Source organism: Aspergillus brunneoviolaceus (assembly GCF_003184695.1).
Source record: "Aspergillus brunneoviolaceus CBS 621.78 unplaced genomic scaffold BO95scaffold_1, whole genome shotgun sequence".
Classification (NCBI taxonomy): domain Eukaryota; kingdom Fungi; phylum Ascomycota; class Eurotiomycetes; order Eurotiales; family Aspergillaceae; genus Aspergillus; species Aspergillus brunneoviolaceus.
Window position 1 is genome coordinate 549,395 of NW_020290731.1, and position 22,327 is coordinate 571,721.

Below are 22,327 nucleotides of genomic sequence, written 5' to 3' on the forward strand. Positions count from 1 at the left end.
TGTCTTTTGGATGGTATGTTAATGCTGGCTGGTCAGTTGTCGCCCATGTAGTCCAGCAAGGGACAACAAACGATCATGATACCGTGGTGAGAGACTAGGTAGACCAGCTATGCCTCTAGCATACTAGCTCGACTAGAAGCTGTATAGCATTAATCATCAACAAGCCACCATCTGTCAGCATCTCATCAATTAATAAGCAACATCATTCTATGTGTCAGCAGCTGCGCAATCCCATTTCCATATAAAAGAAAAGAGCAAGTATAGTACAGTACATCCCCAGATCCAGCCTAGATTTGCCCCAGATCCACCCCAGCTCCCATCAAAGCCCACCGTAACCAAGAGTCCAAAACCATCACCATGCCTCTCGCCATAACCCTCACCTCCCCGCACACTCCAACCCTAACCACCATCCCCCCACCCACCCTCCGCCCGGGGACCCTCCTCGTCCAGCCCAAAGCCGTAGCCCTCAACCCCACCGACCTCAAGAAAGCCAGCTCCCCCAACACCCCGCTCAATCTGCCCCTGGGCTGCGACTACGCCGGCACCGTCCTTTCCATCCACCCGGACACAACAACTGACTTCCAACCGGGCGACCGCATCTTCGGCTTCGTCTCCGGCTGCAACCCGCTCCACCCCACGGACGGGGCCTTCTCCACCGCCACGCCCGCCGTTGCCGCGCTCCAACTCCCCATCCCCGCGCATCTGTCCTTCGCCGAAGCCGCCACCTTTGGCATTGCCCTCACGACCATCGGCCAGTCCCTCTACCAGACGCTCAACCTCGCCCCGCCAGACACGCCCCTCTCCGAACCCCTCCCCATCCTAATCTACGGCGGCTCGTCCGCGATGGGCACCATGGCCATCCAGTTCGCCAAGCTCTCCGGCTACCGGGTCTTCACGACCTGCTCGCCGCGGAACTTCGAGCTGGTGCGGTCGTACGGCGCGGACGAGGTCTTCGACTATCGAGACCCAGATGCCGCGGCGCTTATTAACGAAAAGACCGGGAACCGACTGCGGCTGGTGATGGATACGATTGGCGGGGAGGAGGCGGTGGCGTTTTGTGACCGGGCCATGTCGGCTGAGGGCGGGGAGTTTGCGACCTTGCTGACGGACACCGTCATCCCGCGAGAGAATGTGCGGACGCGGATCACCGTGGCGTATACGGCGATGGGGGAGGAGTTGGAGTTGGGTGGACATAGAATCCCGGCTCGGAAGGAGGATTATGACTTTGCTGTGGAGTGGATGAGGAAGCTCTGGCCATTCCTGCAGGATGGTAAGATCAAGCCTCATCCGGTGAGGGTTGTCGAAGGGGGCTTGAAGGGGCTGGCGGAGCAGGGATTCGAGATTATGAGACAGGGGAAACTTAGTGGGGAGAAGTTGGTGGTTGAGGTGGAAACGGAGTAAGACCGTGTCAATATCCCTAACATGGTCTTGATGTTTGTACTGTATTGTGCATACCGAGTAGCGATAGATGAAGTCAGACCTCACAGCTCATTCCGCAGAACGTCGTCGATCATATCAGCTCCCGGGAAGTCCTCCCATGAGAGGCCGCCAAAATATAGTTAAGGGCGTGGGTCGACTAGCGCTGTCAAACCCACCCGGATCCTGAAGCAGTCGTTCCAGGATTGCACGGCTGTGACTAGCACCCGGCCAGACTCGCTCAATCTCGGTGAGAAGGGCAAGAGCCGTACGTCCTTGCGAGATCTGCTCTGAATCAACGGACTCGGTCATCTTCAATCCGTATCTCGTCAGTTTACGAAGTTATATGTGAGGGTAGGATGCCATACACAAATAACCCAGATATGTTTAGATATTGAACACAAAAGGCTAGATAGTGCGACGGTGGTTTGCAGCCATGACCCAGTTCAGCTGCCTGGGTACAGCTTTGTGCAGCTCCAAGGCATTCGGAAGATGAATCGCGAAGAAGTGGATGTGACTCCGGGCGTTTGCAACCCAGCAAGGGCCTATAACTCGGCCAGAAGTGTGCAAGACGTGGAAAAGAAACCGCCCTCCCGGTGTAAGTTCATAAGAATAGCCTATTGCCCGATCTGGTCGGAAGCATTGCACGAATGATTTACTGCCTGCGCCCGAGTGATGTACTGGGAAAGTATTTGGGCTAGGCGCTCCAAGCGGAGGCACAACATATCCATGTGCTGGCACCGTTCCTCCAGTGATGTTGCATAATTAGACCAGAGTCAGTGGGGTTGCCATTCCAGGTCATCCATATAATTTACAGTCGACTCGTCACAGCATGATCGTTAGACTCGGGGTACTCGCAAAGATGGTTGCGAGACTCGCACATGAAGCATGGCTGTTCTCCGCCGCATTTGATCTTTTTGTTTGAATCAGCAGATGATATGAGTCGTGCATTGCATATCTGACACGTAACTTCTTCCGCCTGCAGGAGAAGCATGCCTTCTAGACTCGTCCATCGGGTTTCTTGGTCGAGGATGCCATTTGTCTGTTTGCTGCTGGGGCAGTTAGTGTATCGGAGGGGGGGGTGAGGGAAGGAAGCAATGTTCAAGACTCCGATGAGACGTCAACTGTTCTGATCAATTGTCATAGGAGGTGATCATATCTAGTCTCTCCCCCTCATATCCCGCCAATGGCCTCGAGAAGGACGAGCAAGACCCACTTATAATAAGTCACTTCTATAGAAGTGGCATCGTGGCTAGTGGCAGGTCTTTCCCACATCGCAGACCACCTACCAAATCAATTCAACGAGAGGCAATGAGCACAAGCCACGGTACGGCATAAGGTCGGAAGGCATATGCGTGAAGGCACATGGTGCGAGAAAGTGAAAGACGGACTTTTGCTCGAGATGATACAGTCATTAGTAGATGTTGTTCGAGTCATGGTGCTCTGGTAGGCATATCCGGAGGAGAAGATTGAAGAAAGGAAGAATGAGTTTCGGCACCGGCTCGAGATCCGATCCGAAAGAGGCATATAGCACCACAACCACCACCACCACCACCATCACCACCATCATACCTTTCTGAGCATACCCTCTACCTACACAGCCTTCATCAAACCATGTCACAAGAATAGTTCTCTCAAATTGTCTCCACGCCCGACAAGACTCGTCTACAAGCCTCACTCGCAAAGACAGTCGCAGATCTCGGGGAAGACGTACGCCACTCTCATCTCCCCATCTTCTCCCATCCGAACTCGCCAACATTGTGCAAAAAGTGGGTCCTCAAAACTTGTAAACATGGCAACATTGACGACAAAGACATGTATATTACCGCTCAGCAGTAAGAACCGATATGTTGGTCACTGGTCGTGAAGACGAGGGGGGAAGGTAGACGATTTCAACAAGAGAACCCGAGAATCTACCCTTTTTGCCCCCTTCTCAGTCTAAACAACGACCATCTCGAGACAGCAGCCGAGAAAACTCACTTCCGCCACCACCCCAATCCAAAGGCCAGAACATCCCGATGGTTCCTAGTAATCCGGTTTTCTGGCGGCGGAGAAAAGACGCCATCCCTCCCTGCCCTCGATAGCCCAACAATACATCTGCATAATCAATTAGCTCCTAAGACGGAAGATAGCTGGTGAACGTACATCAACCGTCGCTCAGGATCAAAAAAGATCTGCTCCGTCTCCTGCATGAAGAAGCCCCACCCCTTCAGACGCATATGCCTATTCGCACAAGGTTCAATCCCTGGTCAGTACACCTCCCCGAACAGCCGACAAACCCCAAGAAAGAAGCCTCACTCCAACGCATCAACAACCTGATCCCGAATGATCCGGTTCTCGAGATACCCGAGGCCGGGCATCCCCACGACGCTGGTGCCGCCAGCGAGCCCCATCGCAATCACCCAAACATGCCCACCATCTTTGAGTGGATTCTCGGCATCAGGCAGCTCGGCGCACCCGTAGTAGTTTGGAAAGTAGACGGATTTCCGACAGTCTTGCAAAGCCTGGCATTCGTCTTCGAAGCACCTCCGCGCCATGATCTCCTCGGAGATGAGGTCGCGTTCACTATCTCCTTTGGCTGCCATTCTGATGAGCGATGGGCGCTGGTTAGATGTGAATGCGGATCGAAAATGTTCGAGGATGAGCCACGTACTGGTAGCGGACTTTCAGAGCGTATCGTCGCGTGTCGTGGGGGACTGTGGCTTCGTAGACCACCCATCGCTCGTGGAGCTCCATGTTGGACTTCTCGGATAGCACATCCATGATCGTGTATTCGTGGTTGTTGACGGTTATTGCTCGTCCGATTTGGGTTTCCAGCATACATCCGGATGGGAACCTGTAGTCCATTTTGAGGTAACCGTGCCACGAAAGTAGTTGACACGAGTAGGGCGATACTGCGACCTTGAGCAAGATAGTGGAGAGTACTGTACAGGACAAGACAAGTGGGGAAGTTGTAGGGTCAGAGCCTCGGGAATTATCCCCGGGTTGACGTCGAACGTACACAATTGGATAAGTCCGGAATTACGAAGGGCAGTACGGAGTATGTGCTCGTTGATTAGGTTAACAGGTAACGCGGCTATTGAACAAATACTAACGAATATTGCAGTCTAAGATTTGTATATCCCCAATACTGAAGACACCGGATTACATACAACAGCTTACAAGCTATTAATTCACAGCATGATTCCCAAGCGCAGTCGGCACGCTTTCCCCTCAACGAATGTGCCTGCTTTTCAAATTGTCGCTGAAGGTCAAAGGCACCTATGAATAGTGGTGAAATGGACCTTTCATTGGCCAAGGCCTGGTGAGTCTATCTTTAGGCTGGTTTTGCATTTTTGCAAGGTTAAAGTTAACCTATATCTATCGATGGGTACAAGATCGACGGTGACTAGGCGTTTGGATGCTGGCTGTCTTTTGTGGCCCAACAAAGAAATGTACCACCGCCAAGCGGAGTTGCAGGCTGTGTTCATATGCTCAGGCTAGGCAAGTTCAATGGGGCATGCAGTGCTGTAGACTATCTCGCTCGCTAGAATGCCGTGACAAACACAGTGACGTGGTCTGAGAGCAGTTGAAATATCCCATAATGAGATGGCAAACCATCATTATATGTACGTGCTTACAGCATTACAGCCCGCCAATAGCGACACGAAGCTGGAGCCGACTGCGCCTGAGTTATCTCAATCAATTTCATGCCCAGAGAATGGAGAACATGAGCTTGAAGCCAGCAAATCGTGGCCGAGATCTGGACTCCCTCCATCAGAGACACACCAATAAGCTAGATCAAAGCGCACCAACAAGCACTCATGCATGCATCGGGCGGAACAGGCCTGCTGCGTATCATCAAGGTTTCACGGAATCTGGACCCCTGGTCAGTTTAATTGATTCTGGTTCAGGCTGGAGGGGGCTGGAGGATCTGCCGGAGGGTCCTTGAAACTTCCGTCCGCTGACTGTCATGTGACTGTGCGGTCAGTAGTTATGAGTTGATGAGTTGGGATAACTCGGGGGTCAGGAGATGCGGAAGAATCCTGTTGCGAGCAGTAGTATAGCACTCCGTCAGGATATTCGCTCCGCCCAGTAGGCAGAAGTAGGTGGCACAGCATCCAATAACGTAGCTTCATTTTGACCCTGCACCCCAAAATCAAGAAATATTTTGCAATCGAGCAGGGCGAGTAAAAAGTCTGTTCCTGCGAGCAGTCCCGGCGTATCCGCCTCAGGCCGGGCCGCTAAGTTACCGCCGACGATCCCCACCAGGGACTGGACTAATTATATCCGGCTGGGTGGTGCAGGCAGGCAGGCAGCATGATTGTCGAGTCTAGTGTCGAATCGACTAAACGCATGATAGTGAGTTTATTGAGTGGGGGGAGCAGTGTCGGAAAGTATGACGTGGGAATTGTGATTGTCGCATGGGCAGAGACAAAAAGCTTCACCTGTGCGAGACCGCGACAGTCCGCGCGGTGTTAGTGCTTATCGGCACCATGGTGAGTTTAGGGCGAGGGCCGATACTGTCGATCGTGCGGACAAATTACGTCGTTGGCCCGATGGGTGGCAGAAACGTTGCCGTTTCAGGGCCCCACGCTGTTTCAGGTTGGAAAAGCCGAATACGGCTGTTGGAATCCGAAGCCGGGCTGAGCCAAGTGCTCAAGTTGATGACAAAATACAATAAGATGAGAAGGGAGTGAACGCAATTCTTATGTCAGTCAGTCAGTCAGTCAGTCAGTGTGGTGGTATGGGACAAGTGTCAGTGAATTGAGGTGGACAATTCTAGACCGAGGAGTCATCGGAGTCCGCAGCAACATCATCTCCAGCCAATGATGAAGCCATCTCCGCTTGGTCGCTTGGTCAAGCTTTCGGCAAGGGCGGAGTGGTGGAATGGGAAGAGGGGGTCGATAAGATGAGAATGAGAGATAGCAAAGACTGAGTGCAATAGAATTGTCGCCAATGAGTTGATTCAGGTTGTGAATAAAACACACTCAATCTGTAAACAATCTACCTATCCGGTCAATAACAAAGTGAAGAAAAGAATGGGCTTATTCAATTGCAAACCAGAGGCAGGCACCCCAAGGACTCGAAGCGCACAACAGTGGAGACGCGCCGACCGAGCAGAGGCTCACCCAATGGCAATGAAAGACGGCCGTCAGCCAGCTTGGAACACAGCCAGCAGGCCGCGTGGGCAACCATCGAGTCCATCCATCCATGACTGACTGCCCTGACCCGAAGACCCATGTCACTCTTCCTTCGATTTCTGCCTCTCTCATTCATCTTGTTCCAATCTGATTTATAAATAACAGTGGGCCCCCTTCACGCGTCCGAATCAGAAGTGGTCGATTTTTTTTTCCCCTCTTTATCCTTGGATTGCTTGGATTGCTTGCTGAGTGGTGGTGCTATTATCTTCGCTCCGATTCTCCGATTAAATATTGTACTCTTCGCTCTCTCTCTCTCTGACTCTCGGTCGGACTCCTTCTCCTCCTACTTACTTCCCTTCCCCTCACTCACTCGCTCACACCACTCATCACCATCGAATCAGTCTGTGTCTCACACCGAAAAAAAGAACAAACCATTCGATCGAGCATGCGATTATAAATCCGCACACACTTCCGCCTAGTTTTCCCTCCTCCTCTCCCAAAAATAAATCAACGACACTAGACTAGTCCCAATTCTAGTCAGTCTCCATCGAGGGTGACTCGGACCACCAACCTCCCCGATCGCAATCAAGCCCACCACGCATCGCAACGGCCGTGCCCACTACTATATATCTCAACACTACAGTACAGCAGGGAATTTTCCAGCCCAGAAACCCCCAGAATCGCAAACGACAACCATCGGGTGTCACCTCTAAACCTCCCACAAACCACAAACCTATACACAAATCAATCAAAATGGGCACCCTCAGTAGATCCGCCATCATCGTCATCGTCATCGTCGCCTGTCTCGCCGTCGTCGCGTTGGGCGCCGCCCTCTTCAAGACCTACGGCGGGCCCGAGAAGGAGCGGCCCTACAACTTCTCCCGCGAGCAGGAATCCTACATGCGCTCCGTGCGCTTAAAGAATCTGGGCTTCTTCCAGCGCGAGTCCATGATGGGGTACCCCGGGGCTGGTGGCGGTGGTGGTGGTGGTGGTGGGAAGGGCCCTGCGGCGTCGGTCGTCCGGGATGTGGAGTCGGGATGTATGTTTTCCTCCCCCCCCCCCCGGAACTTCCCTTCAGTCGGTTTTGAATCAAGAGGGTAGAGGCTAATTTTTCGTGGAACTTGCAGATTCGGAGAATGATTCGTCGCATTACTAGTTTCCGTCTTTTGTTGGCACCACTTTTCCGGAGGGTTCCGGATCTCGCTTCGATGAGGACGATACGATACCATTTTGCGAGTCCCTCAAGGAAAAAAGCTATTTGTGAAGCGCGTGGATATTGTATGAATTGACGATTATGGGGGTTCTTTTCTTTGATTTGCTCAAACCATTCGGGGTTTTATACTACCACTTCTGCTGGGTCTGATTTTCCAGCGGTGCTGAGGGGCTGGCGTTCTGAACTTGTCTATATGCTTTCTAGATTATACCTATCTGCCGTTCTTGTCAATTCGACTACTGTCTTATAGCTATTGATGGTGATTTCATGTTGTTTCAGATTGACAAAGACCGGCAGGTTCAATCTCGTATCTTGTCACGTCCAATCATGAAAAAGTGCTCATGCTCTTGACTCCACAGGCTCAGGAAAGACACTTTCTCTCCCCCCACACCCCCAAAATCACCCCCTCCATTCCCTCTCCAGGGAAATAATAGCTTTCCGCCCTGATACCCCGCACCACAGCAAGTAGCGCGTCTTTCTCCGCTTGTGACGCCTCCCGAAACGCCTCCGCCCCTAGCACCACCGCCAGACTCGCTGTCAACGCTGCCGTTGGACTCTGCCGGTTGGCCACCGCCACCCCGCAGATTTCCCGCACTGTGGTACGAATCTCTTCGTCCAGCACGGCAAGGGCCCGACGGTGCGACATGCGGGGACGGAGCCAGTCAACGTGGGGGTCGTGCGTGGCAAGTAACAGGTCGATGAGCCCGAGGGATTGCGTGGCCACGATGTGGGTGTCATTGAGGAACCATTGCTGTGGGAAGAAGAGTCCTTCGGAGGGTGAGGCAGAAGTGGTGTAGATGGAGGTGAAGCTCGAGGGTGCGCGAGCCGCCCAACTTTGGCGGAGGTTGAGAAGGTGTTCATAGAGGGTGGATCTCTGGCCCGGAGATTGTTCTGGAGAATGCACTGGCGGGAAACAGTATTGGATGATATGCGCCCCAATGATGAGCAAATGGTTCGTCCAGACATGGTCTGGAGAGGTTCGGGTGGGGAGGTAGTGAGCCACAGTGGAGAGGGGTATGCGGAAGGATCGACGCTGAGAGATGGCCATGTGGAATTCCTGCCGGAAGCCGACCCAGAAGGCCGAGGAGCGGAGGCCATGACACGTCTGAATTGCGGAAGAGGCTTGCGCTTCGAGAAAGACTTGGAGGCCGCGGACGGCGGTGTCAGAGGGGGGATCGGTGAAGGGACCTGATGAATCAGCTGAGTTGCTCTCCCAAGGGGCTAGGAATAGAAGAGATTGAGAAAAGCCATACTGTCAAGTTCTTCATAGAACCGGAGAATCACAACCGCGGCAAGCAAGTTCTCGTCCATGATCGCGTTGGGTTCCTGGCTGGCGGCACGTAGGCCGGCGATAGATCGACTGTGGTAGGCGAGCATGGACTCCTCGCCAATAGCAAGGCCTTCTTTCAACCCATATTGTTGTGTTGTTGCGAGCTGACGTTGTTGAGGGAGAGTGCTGAAGTGTCGGGCGGATGCAGAGAGCATCGCGTCCAGGAGAGGAGCGCAGATGCGCGCTCTTTGTGGAACAACGATGGCAAAGTGCCTTTCCGGGTCACACAGGTCGAACTGATGGTGTGAGCAGTAGCCGCACAACCTTATCGCAGACAACGTACCCATAACCCCAGGCTCTCGACAAAATAACGGATAAGACAAGCCCCCTCTAGGCTCAATTGTGCCTGCGTGGCCTGAGTTTGTGACTGTGGTGACGGTAGATCAGCGGAGAGGGGAGTAGTGATTGCAGATAATCTCGATTCATCCCATATTCGTTCTGAGCTGCGAATGCCACCATGTTCGATCTCGCAGGTGGGATGAGAGGGAAACGCGTCATTCTCTGCTGCGTATAGGGCCGCCAAGGCCGGGGTCTCATCAACGTATTCGACTGCACGGTTGCCTATTGAAAGGTTAGCTGCGATTGTAATAAGGAAAAGAGCCATACTGGTAGTTAGTGTATTTGACGCATCAGAAACATCCTGCGCATATTCTGCGCTGGTTGTAATCAGGAACTGCAACTGTGGGCTGGAACGAATGCATTCTCTCCCAGCATTTTGGCATCGTTCGCATTTGGGGCGAGAGTCATCACCTATGAGGCAGATGAAGTGAGTTTAGCATCGAATGCGACGTGATTATTCTGAGGAAGATGCCTACATCGCAGGTGGTGTCCTGGGTTCAATGTTTAAGCGAGCTGCCCACAAGGGACAAAAGTTGAGCACCTACTTCGGCAATGTTCACTAAAGCCAATGAGTAGTGTCCATAGAAAGAAGATACCTAGCGGAGCTTACCAAGGTTGACGCCTTGCTGGCATGCAAGGCAGAGAATCGGGTGGGAAGGAGTAGTTGATGGAGTGGAGGAGAAGGATCTCACAAATTTGGAGGGGTTCGGCGACGGTTGCCTTTTCGGCTACTCCATCTAACTGAGTGCCGGCAACCCCGCCCATCCACGGTTCAACTAAATCAACTAACGTACGGTACTTCCAACGATTCAACCGAATCTACTTCAAAGTTTACAGCCCATCATTGGGATCCCAGATCTTGAACCACCGCTTATCCATTTCCGCATCTCCTTCCTCATAGAAACGCAAGTCCGTACTCAACCGAATGCGCCCCTGCGCATCCTCGTTTCGCCCACTCGCATGGATGGTATACGGATGGTGGAACACCACGTCGCCCGCCTCATAACTAGTGGCCAGCCACTTCTGAGACCTGGAGGTCGGATGAACTAACACGAACTCGTCGGGCGACTTCGCCAGCATTCCACCAGCCATCATGTTGACGTTATAGGCGGAAAGGCGCTGCTCGGTCGTGAACCCAGCAGCGCGAGTGGTAAAATCCTCCTCAATCTCATTTCCCAGAGCTACAGATTTCTCCAGATAGCACAACCCTCCACCATTGATTGAGATATCGCCTTGATGAGTTAGCATAACGCTCCAATTCGAGAATATCCTTGACTCACCAAATGGGACCCACGCAGTGAGGCAGTATCCATCGCCTCCGCGCAGAAAAAGCTTATCATAGTGAATGCCAGTACCCATCCCAAAAGGAACATTATGACGCAGCATTGTTCGGTCCAACAGGACATGATGTTTCCAGCCCATCAATAGCCGGATGAATTGCGTCAAAGCGGGATGCTCGACAAAGGCACGGTACTTGGAGTCGGAGTGGGCGTCAATAAGAATTTTAGCCTCGACAGGATCAGCTGGCAGGCCTTGACCACCAATACCCTTGTGTAGATCGGGGTGAGACGAGCTGTTGAAGATACCATCCCGCGGGGAAGACCCCGCTTGCAGAAGAGATGTGTTGGCGTAGGCTTTGAAGTAGCTTGACCACAGTCAGTAACGGAAAGAAACCCCGAAGATTCACATGCAGGCAGCGCACTTACTTCTCCCTAGCGTCTAGAACATCCTCACGGGGTAAAAGTCCTTTTACAAAGAGGTATCCATCCTCTTCGAATCGACGGCGCAGTTCGTCCAATGGAAGCCAAGGTGCAGAGGGTCGCAGCAAACCAAGATTGTCAACGTCAATGCGACCACCGTTCTGCGCCAAACCTTGTGGCAGCTCTATCGCCGCATAGGAGTGAGGGTCAACAGAGTTTGAGCTAGGATGTTCAGTACAGGCCATTTCGTTTTGTTATCCAGGCTTCTGGTGTTGCGGAGACCTCCAGTTGCGCTGCTCCCGGGCTATGCCACCACTTATGAATGATGCATTGTGGACTTATTCCTGGACAGAGCCTTATCGAATTTTCTCCTCTCGTGCAGCCCCATGCGGTGTCGGCTGCTTTTGCATGGATCAGCCAGCATAGGAAAAGACAATCATGCAGTGGATACTAGGTAGCATGTTCGCCGACATTTACCATCTTGGTCTTTTCAGAGATTCTCGCCGGCGCTAACCGCTTTTGTCCTCGCTTGCGCATAATCCGGGGTAAGTATACAGCTGCATCGACATATATCAATCAAGTGCTGCTCGCGATGACCACAGGACATTCTCACAATTCAACTGAGCCAGCCTCATCTTCACAAATATGTATGCTTTAGTCCTCCTCATCCTCTGCTATCTTCTGTTTTCCTACTATGGCATCCTTCCCGTCGTCAACTACTTCCGAGACCCCAAGGGTCTCCGCAAGTACCCCAAACTCTCTTTCTGGTCGGGAATCTCGAGTCTTCCTCTTGTAATCGAGTCCCACAGAGGCACGCGATACAAGCGACTTTTCGAAGCACATAAAAACCACCCAGTGCTCCGCACCGGCCCCAACATGTTATCCTACGCAGACCCCAATGCCATCAAAGATATCTACGGTCACAGCACGAAATGCACCAAAGACCTGTTCTATTCCATCACAAGCGGCTCTCATTTCCACCTCGCCGATGTTGTAGACAAGAGCGAGCACGCCCGCAAGCGCAAGGTCCTGTCTAGTGCCTACGCGCTTCAGAACCTCGAATCCTGGGAGTACAAGGTCGCTGACATGACGCGGCGCGTCATCACAGCGTTCGATGCCCGATGCACTGATCCCCTCCCCAGCGGCTACCGCCCGAAGGAAGAGGATCTGACGGTCGACTACCGTCTGTGGACGAACCTGTTCACCATTGCGGCTATCGCAAACATCGGCCTAAGCGAAGACATCCGCTTTCTGGACCAAGGCAACGACCAGATCACGTCCGAGTCCATGGACGGGACCATCAAGCGCGTGAGTTTCCGAGAATGCCATTTCGCGAGCGGGTCGGCCACCTCGACGCTGATCTGGTGCTATGAGTGGTATCACACCCTCATCAAAGCCAGCAAGCTGCTGTCCGCCACGTTCCGCCGGAAGTGGCAGCTCAGCCGGGACTGGGACGGGATCGTCTACAGCCGCGCGCATAACCGGTGGAAACGGTACCAGAACGGGGAGCAGCTGGACGATTTCTTCGCCGCCATGATGGCGGATAAGAACGGGGTGCCGCATAACCTGGAATGGGGCGAGGTGGTCGCCGAGGTGAGTATCATGATCAACGCCGGGTCCGACACCACGGCCATCGCGCTGAGCAACGTCATGTTCCTGCTTCTGCGCCACCCGCACTGCCGCCAGAAACTGCGCGAGGAGGTGGCTGAGGTCTTGGAGGAGGATGAGGTCGTCGCGCCGTACGACAAGGTCAAACATCTCCCGTACCTGCGCGCCTGCCTGGATGAGTCGATGCGGCTGTACCCGCCGGTCTCGTTTGCGCTGCCGCGCCGCACGCCCCCGGAGGGGACCACGATCCTGGGAGAGTTTGTGCCCGGGAACACGACGGTCGGGATCTCGGCGTATGTCGTGCATCGCAACGAGACCGTCTTCCCCGAGCCGGACGCCTTCAAGCCGGACCGCTGGCTGGGCGAGAAGGGCAAGGACCTGCAGCCGTACTTTGTGGCCTTCAGCACCGGCGCTCGGGGGTGTATCGGTCGCAACATCAGCTATCTGGAGCAGACTGTGTTGATCGCTTCGCTGGTGCACCGCTACGAGTTCGCCTTGCCTCATCCGACCTGGGAGCCCACGCGACATGAAACCACGAATACAGGGCTGGGACCTATACCCATGAAGATTTGGCGACGGGGAGAGGTTCATGTTCAGCACTAGTAACGGCACGAGTCGCTAAAGTAGAACCAGATCTAGATGCGGCGGAAAGAATCCCCCATGCGACATTTACCCAAGTACTTATTGAACACATGAAGCAATTGAACCGCTGTTCACGCCTACTTCTTTGTAGCGACACTTCAAGCCCCTTCCCCACCAGGGAGAATAATTCGCAGCCTCCTTTAATCGATTTCTCAATGGCATTGACTCGCACAAAACCCACGGGCTTCTTAAACACTGTACCAAAAATGCACATTCTCCGAATCCGTCATATCCTCCTCCGCATTCAACCGCTTCAGATGCAACGACTGTCCCTTCGTCAACCACATCTCCGCAATCACCCTATCGCTTCGGGTATTCTGCCAGATATCTACCAGATCATCCTTCAAGTCAATTTCACGACACGCAAGAGCATGTCCATCTCTCCTCCGCCCGGTCGCCCCCATAATTCAGCCCAATCGGGACAGCCTCCGAAAACACACTTTTAAGAACCGCGAAAAAAGGATCAAGAAATAATACAAAGAAGAGGAAAGAAAATATCCTCAAAGTACGACCATCAACACAGTCACGAGCGCATACATGACCGAACACACCACGATAGCCGGGACGTAGCGGGACGCGTCCTTATTACGAAAGACCTAGGCGCCGATACAGTTGCTGCGGCAATAGGCGATGCAAAGGACGGTGCCGGTGCTGGATTTCTTGTTGCGGCCGGCGACGTTGGATGGGAAAAGGGTCCAGATCACTAATGCCGACGATTTCCAGAAATTGATGTTCGAGTCACACATACAAATCACGGTGCTAATAGCGAAGAATAGAAGGGGGAGACCGCTGCGCTGAAGAGTGTAGTTGCCAGGAGCTTCGCTGGCCAGAAAGGCAATATAGAAGGTGGAAGTCAGCCCTAGCGAGGAGTCCAGCAGTCAGCTTAATTACCATAGCCCTTTGAACTATGGTGTACACCACAGTCCCGTTGGCGTTGGCAGGATTCGGTTTGGGGCATGGTGAACTGCCTGCATACGCAGTATGACCCTTGTAAGAGAGAAAAGAACAGGGCCGCATTGAAAAGGTTATCGCATTGGCACTGGGCACTTTGCTGATGGGCTGTCCTGCGTGGTACCGAGAAAATCCCTTCAGAGGTACCACTATGACGGGAGATTCTCTAGGGTATTTCGGGTATGGTGGTCGAGAAGCAGCAGTTGAATTCGCTGACGAGCTTTTTGTGAGCCTCGCCATCTACCAAATTAAGTATGGAGCCCTCGCGGTAGTACACTGCTTGGATATACCTCTTTTCAATCTGGTTCAAGGATCAAGCCCATGGAAATATGGTACTAGACCAGTAGTAACCTCATATTTTGTGAAACCTTTGCAGGATGGGTAGGTAGTTGCTGGCATGGGAGGGGGTTGTGCGTAATACTTCCAAAGCTCTAGTGTTCTTGTTATGCTTATTCTCAGGTCAGTGAAGATTCGGTGGCTCATGTCTTCCGAAAGATCCGAGCTTTTTAGGCGGGCTTGTCGGATGGGTGTCAAGTGTGCCACTAGCGAGTATCGGCTGAGCCATGAATATCAGTTTCGAACTGAGAACTACGCTGGTGACTGAATCAATGAAACAATGACACCCGCACGATTGGAATACCTAGGCAGTCTCCTCTATTGTATAGACTACAGCTTGAAAAGCATTGTGGGTAAAAAGCGGTGGTATTTATTAAGGCGTGATTATGTAGACTAGAAATCACTTTTTTTAAAAAAAAAAAAGGCAGTCTAGTGAAACGAAGAAAGTCCGGAAATGGGCCTACTCTTGCCAAAAAGAACAGAAGAGGAAAAGAGCAATTTCGGCCACCCTTGCATCCAACCATCCAGAGACTCGCTTAGATGATGGAACCGAGAGCAACGCAGGGAAGAGCGACACCGAGAAGGTCGTCGGACTGTTCGATGTGTTAGTTTAGAAGCTCTTCGGGCATGAGGAGTTCTGGGGGTGACACTCACAGCATCGGCACCGCTGTATTGGCAGCAGGCAATGTTCTGCTTGCACTGCTGGTTGAGGATATCCTGAGCGGAGATGCCGATGATGGGGACTGAAAGGAGAAAGGTCAATGTTAGCATTACTCGTGTCTTGGGTTTCGTTTCTGGCTCCAGCAGATGATAGGATCGTCCTGGCGGAAGACATACTCTGGAGATCGAGCTTGGAGCACTGGTCGAAGAGACCAACACCCTCAGAGCCAGATCCAGTACCGGCAATGTTGCCGAGGAGACCAGCCAGAGCACCGTCGTCGATGGTGGTGGTGTCGCCGGCGTAGGTGGCCTTGTTGCAGCAGGAGAGCTGAGCCTGGTTACCACACTTGGCAGAACCCTGCTCGATGGTCCAGTCATCGGGGACGGAGTAACGGGGCTTGTCGCCCTTGTCGCCCTCAGCAGCGCGGACCTCAAGGTTGCGGGCGGAGGGACCACCGACGGCAGCGGTGGCGGTGGCCAGAGTGGCAGCAGCGAGGATGGCGAAGAAACGCATGGTGGTGGTTTGAATTGAAGAGGGTTGGGTTTTTGGAGAATTGATAGATTGTTTGATTGGAGTGAGAGAGTGAGAGATGATGATGATGATGAGAAGGTATCGAAAACGACGGAGCAAAAGACGGTATATATGCTTTTTCAGAAGGTCTGTCTGTGATTGATGTTTACCTCTGCCCCAACCCTTTCATTGTTTGGTAGACAGGATGTTGGTTAGGGCATTCCAATTCTCCGTTGCATTCCTAGCAAGGGAAGCTTTCCGGTTGCGGCGCTGGGGCGCGTTACAATGACGGGACGGCGTTGCACGGCACCCAAGATCTCGGACATCATGATTGCGACCGAATGTGACGCTGTCCAGAGCCCTTTCCTTTCATTGATCCCCTTGGTCCCTGGTTCAAATGCTTATTTAGAGTTCGTGAAGGGGTATTCGTGAGCACATCTTGTCCCGGAAACAGTGGCATTGACTTTTCATTCTGACTGGCATTCCACTCCTTATCGCGGGTCTTTGATTGTTCCAACAAGGGAGGGAAGAGAACGAGTCATAGAAAACAACAACAAGTATTCTAGCCCCAATATACTGAGCAAGAACGTGCATGTTAGCGGAGAAAGAAAAACTTTGTATGCTGGGAGGAAAATCCCTCACATGGTTATCCTCATAGACTCAATCTGTGTCTCGTCCTCTCCTTCCAATCCTAGCCTTCGATTGCCCCTTCGTACGCGCAAGTGATTCGGACTCTTCTTATGAGGATCTGCGGGTGATGCAGGACTAGCTCAATTCCTCTAGAGCGAGTTTATGCATCTCGGTTGACCTGCATTTGCATTTTACTACCTGCTGGGGGAACTTGCCCAAAAAAGACTATATTGTTAAGCTCAACAATGGAGTGCAGGGTGGAGTGCGTGCGGACCGGAGAATTTACTTTGCGACGTTATGCTCGATGGCTCAGTATCGACCTACTTTACCCTGACAATGTGAACGATGGAGAAGTCTGCACACATGTGCGCTGTAACCACTCTAAGAAGTACTTTGTCATTGTGGAGGCATAGTATGTAGTTGCACACTCGCATCAGTGGCTTCCGTAGCCAAGGCCGCACCAACAGTAAGTAAAATCGATGCTTGGTGATTTGGGCGCTCCGCAAGACTTTGATCGGTCGCTTTGCTCGTCTGAATCTCAAGCGTCCATACAATGGTACCCCCTTCTATGGGTTCCGCAAATTAAGTTATATCGTCCAATCATGCGTAGTCACTCATAGTGCGTTTCTCTCAATGTATACTGGGTCGGATCCGATAGAAAATCCGGCCAAGACTCGTGTTCCTAAAATAATAAAGTAGTCATCCATCTAACTTTGAAGGACTGCGCCTTGTACCTGAAGATATAGTTATTGCGTGATCAAAATAAAGTATGGCGGCAACTGATCGCTGGGGTGAAGCATGCTACCGGCTTGTTGTGTCGACACATGGTGGTCGTGGTACGAAGTAAATATATATCGATCAAGCCACATGCATGTGGACTATTCAGGTGATGGGATCTTGGATTATGGATATTTCCTTTCGTCTAGAAGAAAAGTGTACCGATGAAGGATAACTTGTTAAGAACTCTGCATAATAGAATTACTTCAACATGCCCAGTATCTTCCCAGATATAGTCCATAACGATAGATTGAGAAAGAGCCGCGTGATGATGATCATAAAAGTCACGGATGCCCCAGGCGCCAAGGCGGTGAGAAGCGCAACCTCAACCGCCTCCCCGCAAGCTTTCGGCTGGTCATCGACGTCAGCCTCACAGAACCCCCCGTCGTCGTCAACATGAAGATCGTTTACATCGGAGTGAGTGCTCCTCATCTCTTTCTCCTTTTGTTACGACTGTCTCTAACGCCTACGCCGATTTAGATCCTCCAGAATGGCCAGGCTCCCGCGGTGGAGCTCTGCGCAGAGCGTGAGCTTAGCAGCTACTCGCGCTTTACCAGGGGTAGCATTAGCGAGTTCATGACTATGTTCAGCAAGACTGTCGCCGAACGCACGAAACAAGGCCAACGACAGGATATCCAAGAGCAAGGCAAGTCTTCCGCCCGCTACATCGAGATCTTTATCCATCTATTCCTATTCGACCATCAGCCCCTGACCGCCAGACCGCAGACTTCACATTCCACGTATACGCGCGCACCCAGGGTATCGCCGGTGTCATCATCAGTGATAACGAGTACCCTTCTCTCGCCGCTCACCAGGTCCTTTCCAAGACTCTTGACGAATTCCTCACCCTCCATCCGAACGCTGGTTCCTCGCGGGAACCGATCTCCTTCCCCTCGCTGAAGACCTACATCCAAGCCTACCAGGACCCTCACCAGGTGGACAGCATCCTCAAGATCCAGAAGGAGCTGGATGAGACGAAAATCGTACTTCACAAGACCATCGAGAGTGTGAGTGGATGGTCCTGGGTTGCAGCAGGTGGCTAGTCAGGTGACAGGGCTGACTCTAAACTAGGTCCTCGAACGCGGCGAGAAGATCGATGATTTGGTATCCAAGTCGGAGGGTCTGAGTGCACAGTCGAAGATGTTTTACACCTCGGCGAAGAAGCAGAACTCCTGCTGTGTGATCATGTGAGGGCGCATGGGATGACCCCGACTCGAGTCGCCAGTACAACCCCGGCGGAAATACACCAGCGACCGATTATCATGACTTCGTTTTGAGAGCGTTTTTTGTTTGCTACAGGGCATTCGTTTGCAGTTCTGGACCAGTATTGCTTGATTCATGAATAGGGATGGGAACACCCGGGTGCTTCGAATTACGGGAGAGAAAGGCGGGGAGGGGGTTTAGAATAGGCATTCTTATTTGCTTTAGGGCCGAAGAGCAGCAGTCAATGCAGTGTGGGCTTTGATGATTTGACGCCGCTGTACCGAGAAGGACAGCGTAGCGACTCAACTGGAACGTACCGCCGCCGTAATTATCTCCGCACTCATCCCCCTCTATTTTTGCTCGTTTCGCTGTTTTGGTTATGGCGGTGGACCGGGAAGAGGGGCATATCGACGGACCATCCTTATCTATTGAGGAAGGGCGATGCTGGCGGTGGTGATTGGTGGTAGGTTCAAGCTCACAAGTATTAGACTTATTTATTGCAAATTAGTGGGTGATTATCAGGGTTACGAACCCACTGATCCCCCAGTCGGGCCTTACCCGTGGTTCCCGCCTAGGAGTTGGGAATGGCTACATTTCGGCCAATTCTTCTACCGTGGAGGTGATTTTGGGCAGTGGAAAGTGCTGGGTAGTAAGCTAGACTACTGTGTGAGTACAGTTGCGAAAGATCCAATCTATACAAGCTAACTTTTCTGACTGCAGACTTCTTGCCAGTCAATCAGCGGTGAAAAAAGAGTCCGACTAAGCAGCCCTGAGGCCAGCCTCACGCCCCTCGTCTGGTCATGGCCTAATAGCGAACTCCACCCCCTGAGGACTGCCCCTCCCCCCTCTTCCTCACCTGCACTTCACCCAAGTCGTGTTCGTCTTCTAGAACACGATCCACACCCACAACCAACAGCCTCAGTTTCCATTATGTAGCAGCATCGGCCTGGGGCTGCCTATCATTTTTTATGCCCGAGGCTACCCGGGTCCCGGCCCGGTTGGCTTCCATTGGTCACACCCGCCGAAGATGCCCTCGCTCCGAACGGATATTGTTCCTTGTTGCCAGCCAGTGTCAGTGCTTAGGTATCGTGCACTGTGGGAATTCTTGACGTTGCTCAACCTTGGGATACGCCCATTACCTTATTTTGTTCGGCTTTATTATTTTATTATCACGCTGGGCCCCCGCGGTGACCCTCTCCGTTTTGTCGCCCGCCTGCTACTTTCATTCCTTTCATATCCAGTTCAGCGTTACGTTCTAGCGATTTGTATGCATCCATAGGTGAGTACTGCCCTATGCTCTACATTGCCCGTGTGCATGTCTGACTGATTGGATATCAGATACCCTTACTACTACACCATTCTTTCCACGCCTCTCCTTTGTTCATAGGATAGCCTGAGAATATCTCTTTTGTTGAAACCCCCACCGTCACCTTTCTAGGGCCAGGGGTGCCCTTCTACTCAACGTCACCATGGATCATGATTTCGTTCTCCAGCAAACGCTCCCGTGGAGCTTACAGCGCAATCGGTTGGCAGAACTTCTGACGGCGGATTTCACGGTTGCTGCAGGCTCAGCAGCTTTGGTCACTCCGGCCGTGATGATTCTGGATAGGTACAGCTCAACTGGCTTCTCGAGAGCGAATGCACCTATTGACTTCAAATTAGACTGGTAGTGGAAAAGTCCTCTCACAATCAACCTCTTCTGCCGGCATTTCGTCGACATCTGTGGCTCTCTATCACGCAACCTGCGACCTTCCTTACCTCGCGACCCAGTCTGCTCGTCTGGTCCCTCTACACCGCAACCTTTGCCGCGGCTAATGCCACCGAGACCGTCCTCAGCGAGGTCTATCCACACATCGACCACGCCCTTGCCACGACGTCGACCTTTTTAACCACGTTCGTGGTCAACTCCTCCGTTGGTATCTGGAAGGACGTCAAGTTCGCTCAACTTTTCGGCCACAACCACAACACCAGCACCGCGGGGACAACCACACCCCCACCCCCGGCAGCGGCATCAACTCCGGCGGCAGCAGCAGCAGCAGCAGCTACCAAACCAACCGCTGCTGCAGCCGCCGCGGCATCCCAAAGCAAGATCCTCCGCTCTGTCACCCGCTCTATTCCCTTCGCTACCTACTCCGCCTTCCTCATCCGCGACGCCCTGACGATTTTCGGCTCCTTCAGCCTCCCGGCAATGGTCTCCGCCTCAATCCCAGACTCGGTGGCTTCGAGCGAGTACGCCAAGATCCTTCTTGCGCAATTGGCCATCCCAGCCTCGATCCAACTCATCAGTACCCCGATCCACCTGCTGGGGTTGGACCTCTACAACCGACGGATGGCGATTCCGGCCGCAGACCGAATGGCGCGGGTGAGTCGGGATTGGATCGGGGCGTCGCTGACGCGGATGTGTCGCATCATTCCCGCCTTCGGTATCGGTGGGTTTGCCAATACCGAGGGGCGGGCCTATCTCCATGAGCAACTGCGGCTGTCCGGTGAGGAGTGAAACAATCCCAACCACTTCGGATGGCCTTGTCTATCTCAACCACTAAGCATGCAAAATCCAATCCCTGAATGACTCAATTGGACAGTCATCATAGGAACCTGGACTGTGACAACCACAAACAAACAATCGGGATTCTGCGACCGAGTTCGGCGATGACTCGGTGAAGAGGGGGAAGTGAGTCGTGTTTCCGGCGCGGGGAGGGGCGGGTGCGCGCGCGCGTGTTTGCCCTTTTTTCCTCAATCAGGTTAAGCGGCACGTGGTCAGGCGGAGATCTGGCCGGGAAACTCACACCGCCCGGCAAACCTCACTCCGCCCTACAAACAGAACAGGTTGCCCGACGCGTGATGCTTCTGGCCCTAACCCTGTCAAACTACTGTAACGGGCAATTATCGAGGCGGTGTCCGCCCCCCACTGCTCACTCCCACTGCCAGCCACCGACCGGGCCGGTGCAGGGCCGGATGAATTGGAACATCAACAAAACTGCCACGCCCTTCTATCCCCGGGATCATTCGACTGCCGGCATTGGGGATGCGAATCAATTGGCGGGGGAGGGGCTGACAAGAACCCTGCTCCGAGATCGGTGATTCTATAACGCGTGCAGCTTCGTCAGTTCTCGTCGTTATCCCAAAGGCACGACGATCAGCTACAAATAGAAAGGTGGACCTCTCCTGTGGCTGTGTCCCCCCCGGGTGGCAACGACATGTTGCTGTTTTTAGGCTATGCTGGCATAGTCTACCAGAGTATACTCGCTTGAGGTGACGATCGAACCGTTTGGGATAGCCTCCTGTTTGTAGTATAGTATTTCCTACTGTTCAAGAATCTGTACTTTACTACAAGTCCTCGTCACTGTAATAATCGCCGGTAGTGCTGCCTAGGTAGCTGACTGATCCCTGCCCACGTCTCTAACCCGCATGATCCAGATAGCCACCAGATAGCCACAACCATCCGCTGGCTGTAATGCCAGACTCTTTTGACTCTATGCCGGCAACGCAGCAGAAAATACCTCGGATGGTTGCCGATACCTTGCCGGTATCAGTCACTCTTCCAATTTGATCCTCCTCCCGGCTCCAAAAGAACCGCTACGGCAGATAAGCTGTCTTGCCAGATATGTCCGGGTGACAGGTTTCCTGCTTCAATGCTGTCGAGCCCACATATTCTATTCAGCTTCATTCGACATATAAGGTGCAATACTCCTGTCAAATGGTAGTGATAAGGCGTGCTGGCGCGGACGGCTCGGATGCACTCACCAATGATAACATTACGGCTTGAGATGATTTTGAACAGAGCCTTTTAAATTGCTGCAGATGGACCGGAAGCCCAGACTCATCTCTTCTGTCATGACTTCCATGAGGGATGCAAGACGTGCTGCGGTTTAGAATTTCTTCCCATGT

General features: G+C 52.7%; 10 protein-coding genes across 10 annotated transcripts; 5 read left to right on the forward strand and 5 right to left on the reverse strand.

Annotated features, from left to right (window-relative positions):
* The first annotated feature begins 291 nt into the window (after positions 1-291).
* On the forward strand, positions 292-1,508 carry BO95DRAFT_437684 (zinc-binding alcohol dehydrogenase family protein). Its single transcript, XM_025585332.1, has one exon. The coding sequence runs from the start codon at positions 358-360 to the stop codon at positions 1,399-1,401; it is 1,044 nt and encodes a 347-aa protein (XP_025448027.1). The 5' UTR covers positions 292-357; the 3' UTR covers positions 1,402-1,508.
* Positions 1,509-3,521: 2,013 nt separating this feature from the next.
* BO95DRAFT_458260 (uncharacterized protein) lies at positions 3,522-4,263 on the reverse strand (the record flags this gene model as incomplete). The annotated part of the gene is made up of 3 exons (XM_025588537.1): positions 3,522-3,639; positions 3,715-4,002; positions 4,070-4,263. 3 exons carry the CDS (start codon positions 4,261-4,263, stop codon positions 3,522-3,524), a joined length of 600 nt encoding a protein of 199 aa, XP_025448028.1.
* Positions 4,264-6,984: 2,721 nt separating this feature from the next.
* On the forward strand, positions 6,985-7,904 carry BO95DRAFT_5183 (uncharacterized protein). Its single transcript, XM_025591963.1, has 2 exons — positions 6,985-7,578; positions 7,667-7,904. Exons 1-2 carry the CDS (start codon positions 7,293-7,295, stop codon positions 7,693-7,695), a joined length of 315 nt encoding a protein of 104 aa, XP_025448029.1. The 5' UTR covers positions 6,985-7,292; the 3' UTR covers positions 7,696-7,904.
* Positions 7,905-7,940: 36 nt separating this feature from the next.
* BO95DRAFT_5170 (uncharacterized protein) lies at positions 7,941-9,547 on the reverse strand. Its single transcript, XM_025591863.1, has 3 exons — positions 9,366-9,547; positions 9,006-9,318; positions 7,941-8,940 (listed from the first exon to the last, which is right to left on the reverse strand). Exons 2-3 carry the CDS (start codon positions 9,235-9,237, stop codon positions 8,114-8,116), a joined length of 1,059 nt encoding a protein of 352 aa, XP_025448030.1. The 5' UTR covers positions 9,238-9,318; positions 9,366-9,547; the 3' UTR covers positions 7,941-8,113.
* Positions 9,548-10,252: 705 nt separating this feature from the next.
* BO95DRAFT_448784 (phytanoyl-CoA dioxygenase family protein) lies at positions 10,253-11,366 on the reverse strand (the record flags this gene model as incomplete). The annotated part of the gene is made up of 3 exons (XM_025587903.1): positions 10,253-10,653; positions 10,702-11,066; positions 11,128-11,366. 3 exons carry the CDS (start codon positions 11,364-11,366, stop codon positions 10,253-10,255), a joined length of 1,005 nt encoding a protein of 334 aa, XP_025448031.1.
* Positions 11,367-11,566: 200 nt separating this feature from the next.
* Positions 11,567-13,446, forward strand: BO95DRAFT_5199 (cytochrome P450). The gene has a single exon (XM_025592040.1). The coding sequence runs from the start codon at positions 11,767-11,769 to the stop codon at positions 13,330-13,332; it is 1,566 nt and encodes a 521-aa protein (XP_025448032.1). The 5' UTR covers positions 11,567-11,766; the 3' UTR covers positions 13,333-13,446.
* Positions 13,447-13,967: 521 nt separating this feature from the next.
* Positions 13,968-14,329, reverse strand: BO95DRAFT_458264 (uncharacterized protein; the record flags this gene model as incomplete). The annotated part of the gene is made up of 2 exons (XM_025588538.1): positions 13,968-14,230; positions 14,293-14,329. The coding sequence occupies 2 exons, from the start codon at positions 14,327-14,329 to the stop codon at positions 13,968-13,970; spliced, it is 300 nt and encodes a 99-aa protein (XP_025448033.1).
* Positions 14,330-15,035: 706 nt separating this feature from the next.
* Positions 15,036-16,235, reverse strand: BO95DRAFT_5321 (hydrophobin family protein). Its single transcript, XM_025592047.1, has 3 exons — positions 15,496-16,235; positions 15,313-15,401; positions 15,036-15,251 (listed from the first exon to the last, which is right to left on the reverse strand). The coding sequence occupies exons 1-3, from the start codon at positions 15,830-15,832 to the stop codon at positions 15,195-15,197; spliced, it is 483 nt and encodes a 160-aa protein (XP_025448034.1). The 5' UTR covers positions 15,833-16,235; the 3' UTR covers positions 15,036-15,194.
* Positions 16,236-17,461: 1,226 nt separating this feature from the next.
* On the forward strand, positions 17,462-18,427 carry BO95DRAFT_469776 (palmitoyltransferase YKT6; the record flags this gene model as incomplete). Its single annotated transcript, XM_025589468.1, has 4 exons — positions 17,462-17,653; positions 17,717-17,882; positions 17,963-18,243; positions 18,308-18,427. Exons 1-4 carry the CDS (start codon positions 17,633-17,635, stop codon positions 18,425-18,427), a joined length of 588 nt encoding a protein of 195 aa, XP_025448035.1. The 5' UTR covers positions 17,462-17,632.
* A 1,063-nt stretch (positions 18,428-19,490) lies between these two features.
* Positions 19,491-21,108, forward strand: BO95DRAFT_5265 (uncharacterized protein). The gene is made up of 3 exons (XM_025592042.1): positions 19,491-19,704; positions 19,778-20,048; positions 20,102-21,108. Exons 2-3 carry the CDS (start codon positions 19,909-19,911, stop codon positions 20,934-20,936), a joined length of 975 nt encoding a protein of 324 aa, XP_025448036.1. The 5' UTR covers positions 19,491-19,704; positions 19,778-19,908; the 3' UTR covers positions 20,937-21,108.
* Positions 21,109-22,327: the final 1,219 nt, after the last annotated feature.

Excerpts from the sequence above, each read along its gene's own strand:
- BO95DRAFT_437684 (XM_025585332.1), top strand. The coding sequence starts at position 358 with ATGCCTCTCGCCATAACCCTCACCTCCCCGCACACTCCAACCCTAACC.
- BO95DRAFT_5183 (XM_025591963.1), top strand. The coding sequence starts at position 7,293 with ATGGGCACCCTCAGTAGATCCGCCATCATCGTCATCGTCATCGTCGCC. Across the intron at positions 7,579-7,666 it reads CCGGGATGTGGAGTCGGGAT|ATTCGGAGAATGATTCGTCG; the intron begins GTATGTTTTCCT and ends TGGAACTTGCAG.
- BO95DRAFT_5170 (XM_025591863.1), bottom strand. The coding sequence starts at position 9,237 with ATGCTCTCTGCATCCGCCCGACACTTCAGCACTCTCCCTCAACAACGT. Across the intron at positions 8,941-9,005 it reads GTTCTATGAAGAACTTGACA|GTCCCTTCACCGATCCCCCC; the intron begins GTATGGCTTTTC and ends CTGATTCATCAG.
- BO95DRAFT_5199 (XM_025592040.1), top strand. The coding sequence starts at position 11,767 with ATGTATGCTTTAGTCCTCCTCATCCTCTGCTATCTTCTGTTTTCCTAC.
- BO95DRAFT_5321 (XM_025592047.1), bottom strand. The coding sequence starts at position 15,832 with ATGCGTTTCTTCGCCATCCTCGCTGCTGCCACTCTGGCCACCGCCACC. Across the intron at positions 15,402-15,495 it reads CTCCAAGCTCGATCTCCAGA|TCCCCATCATCGGCATCTCC; the intron begins GTATGTCTTCCG and ends TTCTCCTTTCAG. Across the intron at positions 15,252-15,312 it reads AATACAGCGGTGCCGATGCT|TCCGACGACCTTCTCGGTGT; the intron begins GTGAGTGTCACC and ends CACATCGAACAG.
- BO95DRAFT_5265 (XM_025592042.1), top strand. The coding sequence starts at position 19,909 with ATGGATCATGATTTCGTTCTCCAGCAAACGCTCCCGTGGAGCTTACAG. Across the intron at positions 20,049-20,101 it reads GCCGTGATGATTCTGGATAG|ACTGGTAGTGGAAAAGTCCT; the intron begins GTACAGCTCAAC and ends ACTTCAAATTAG.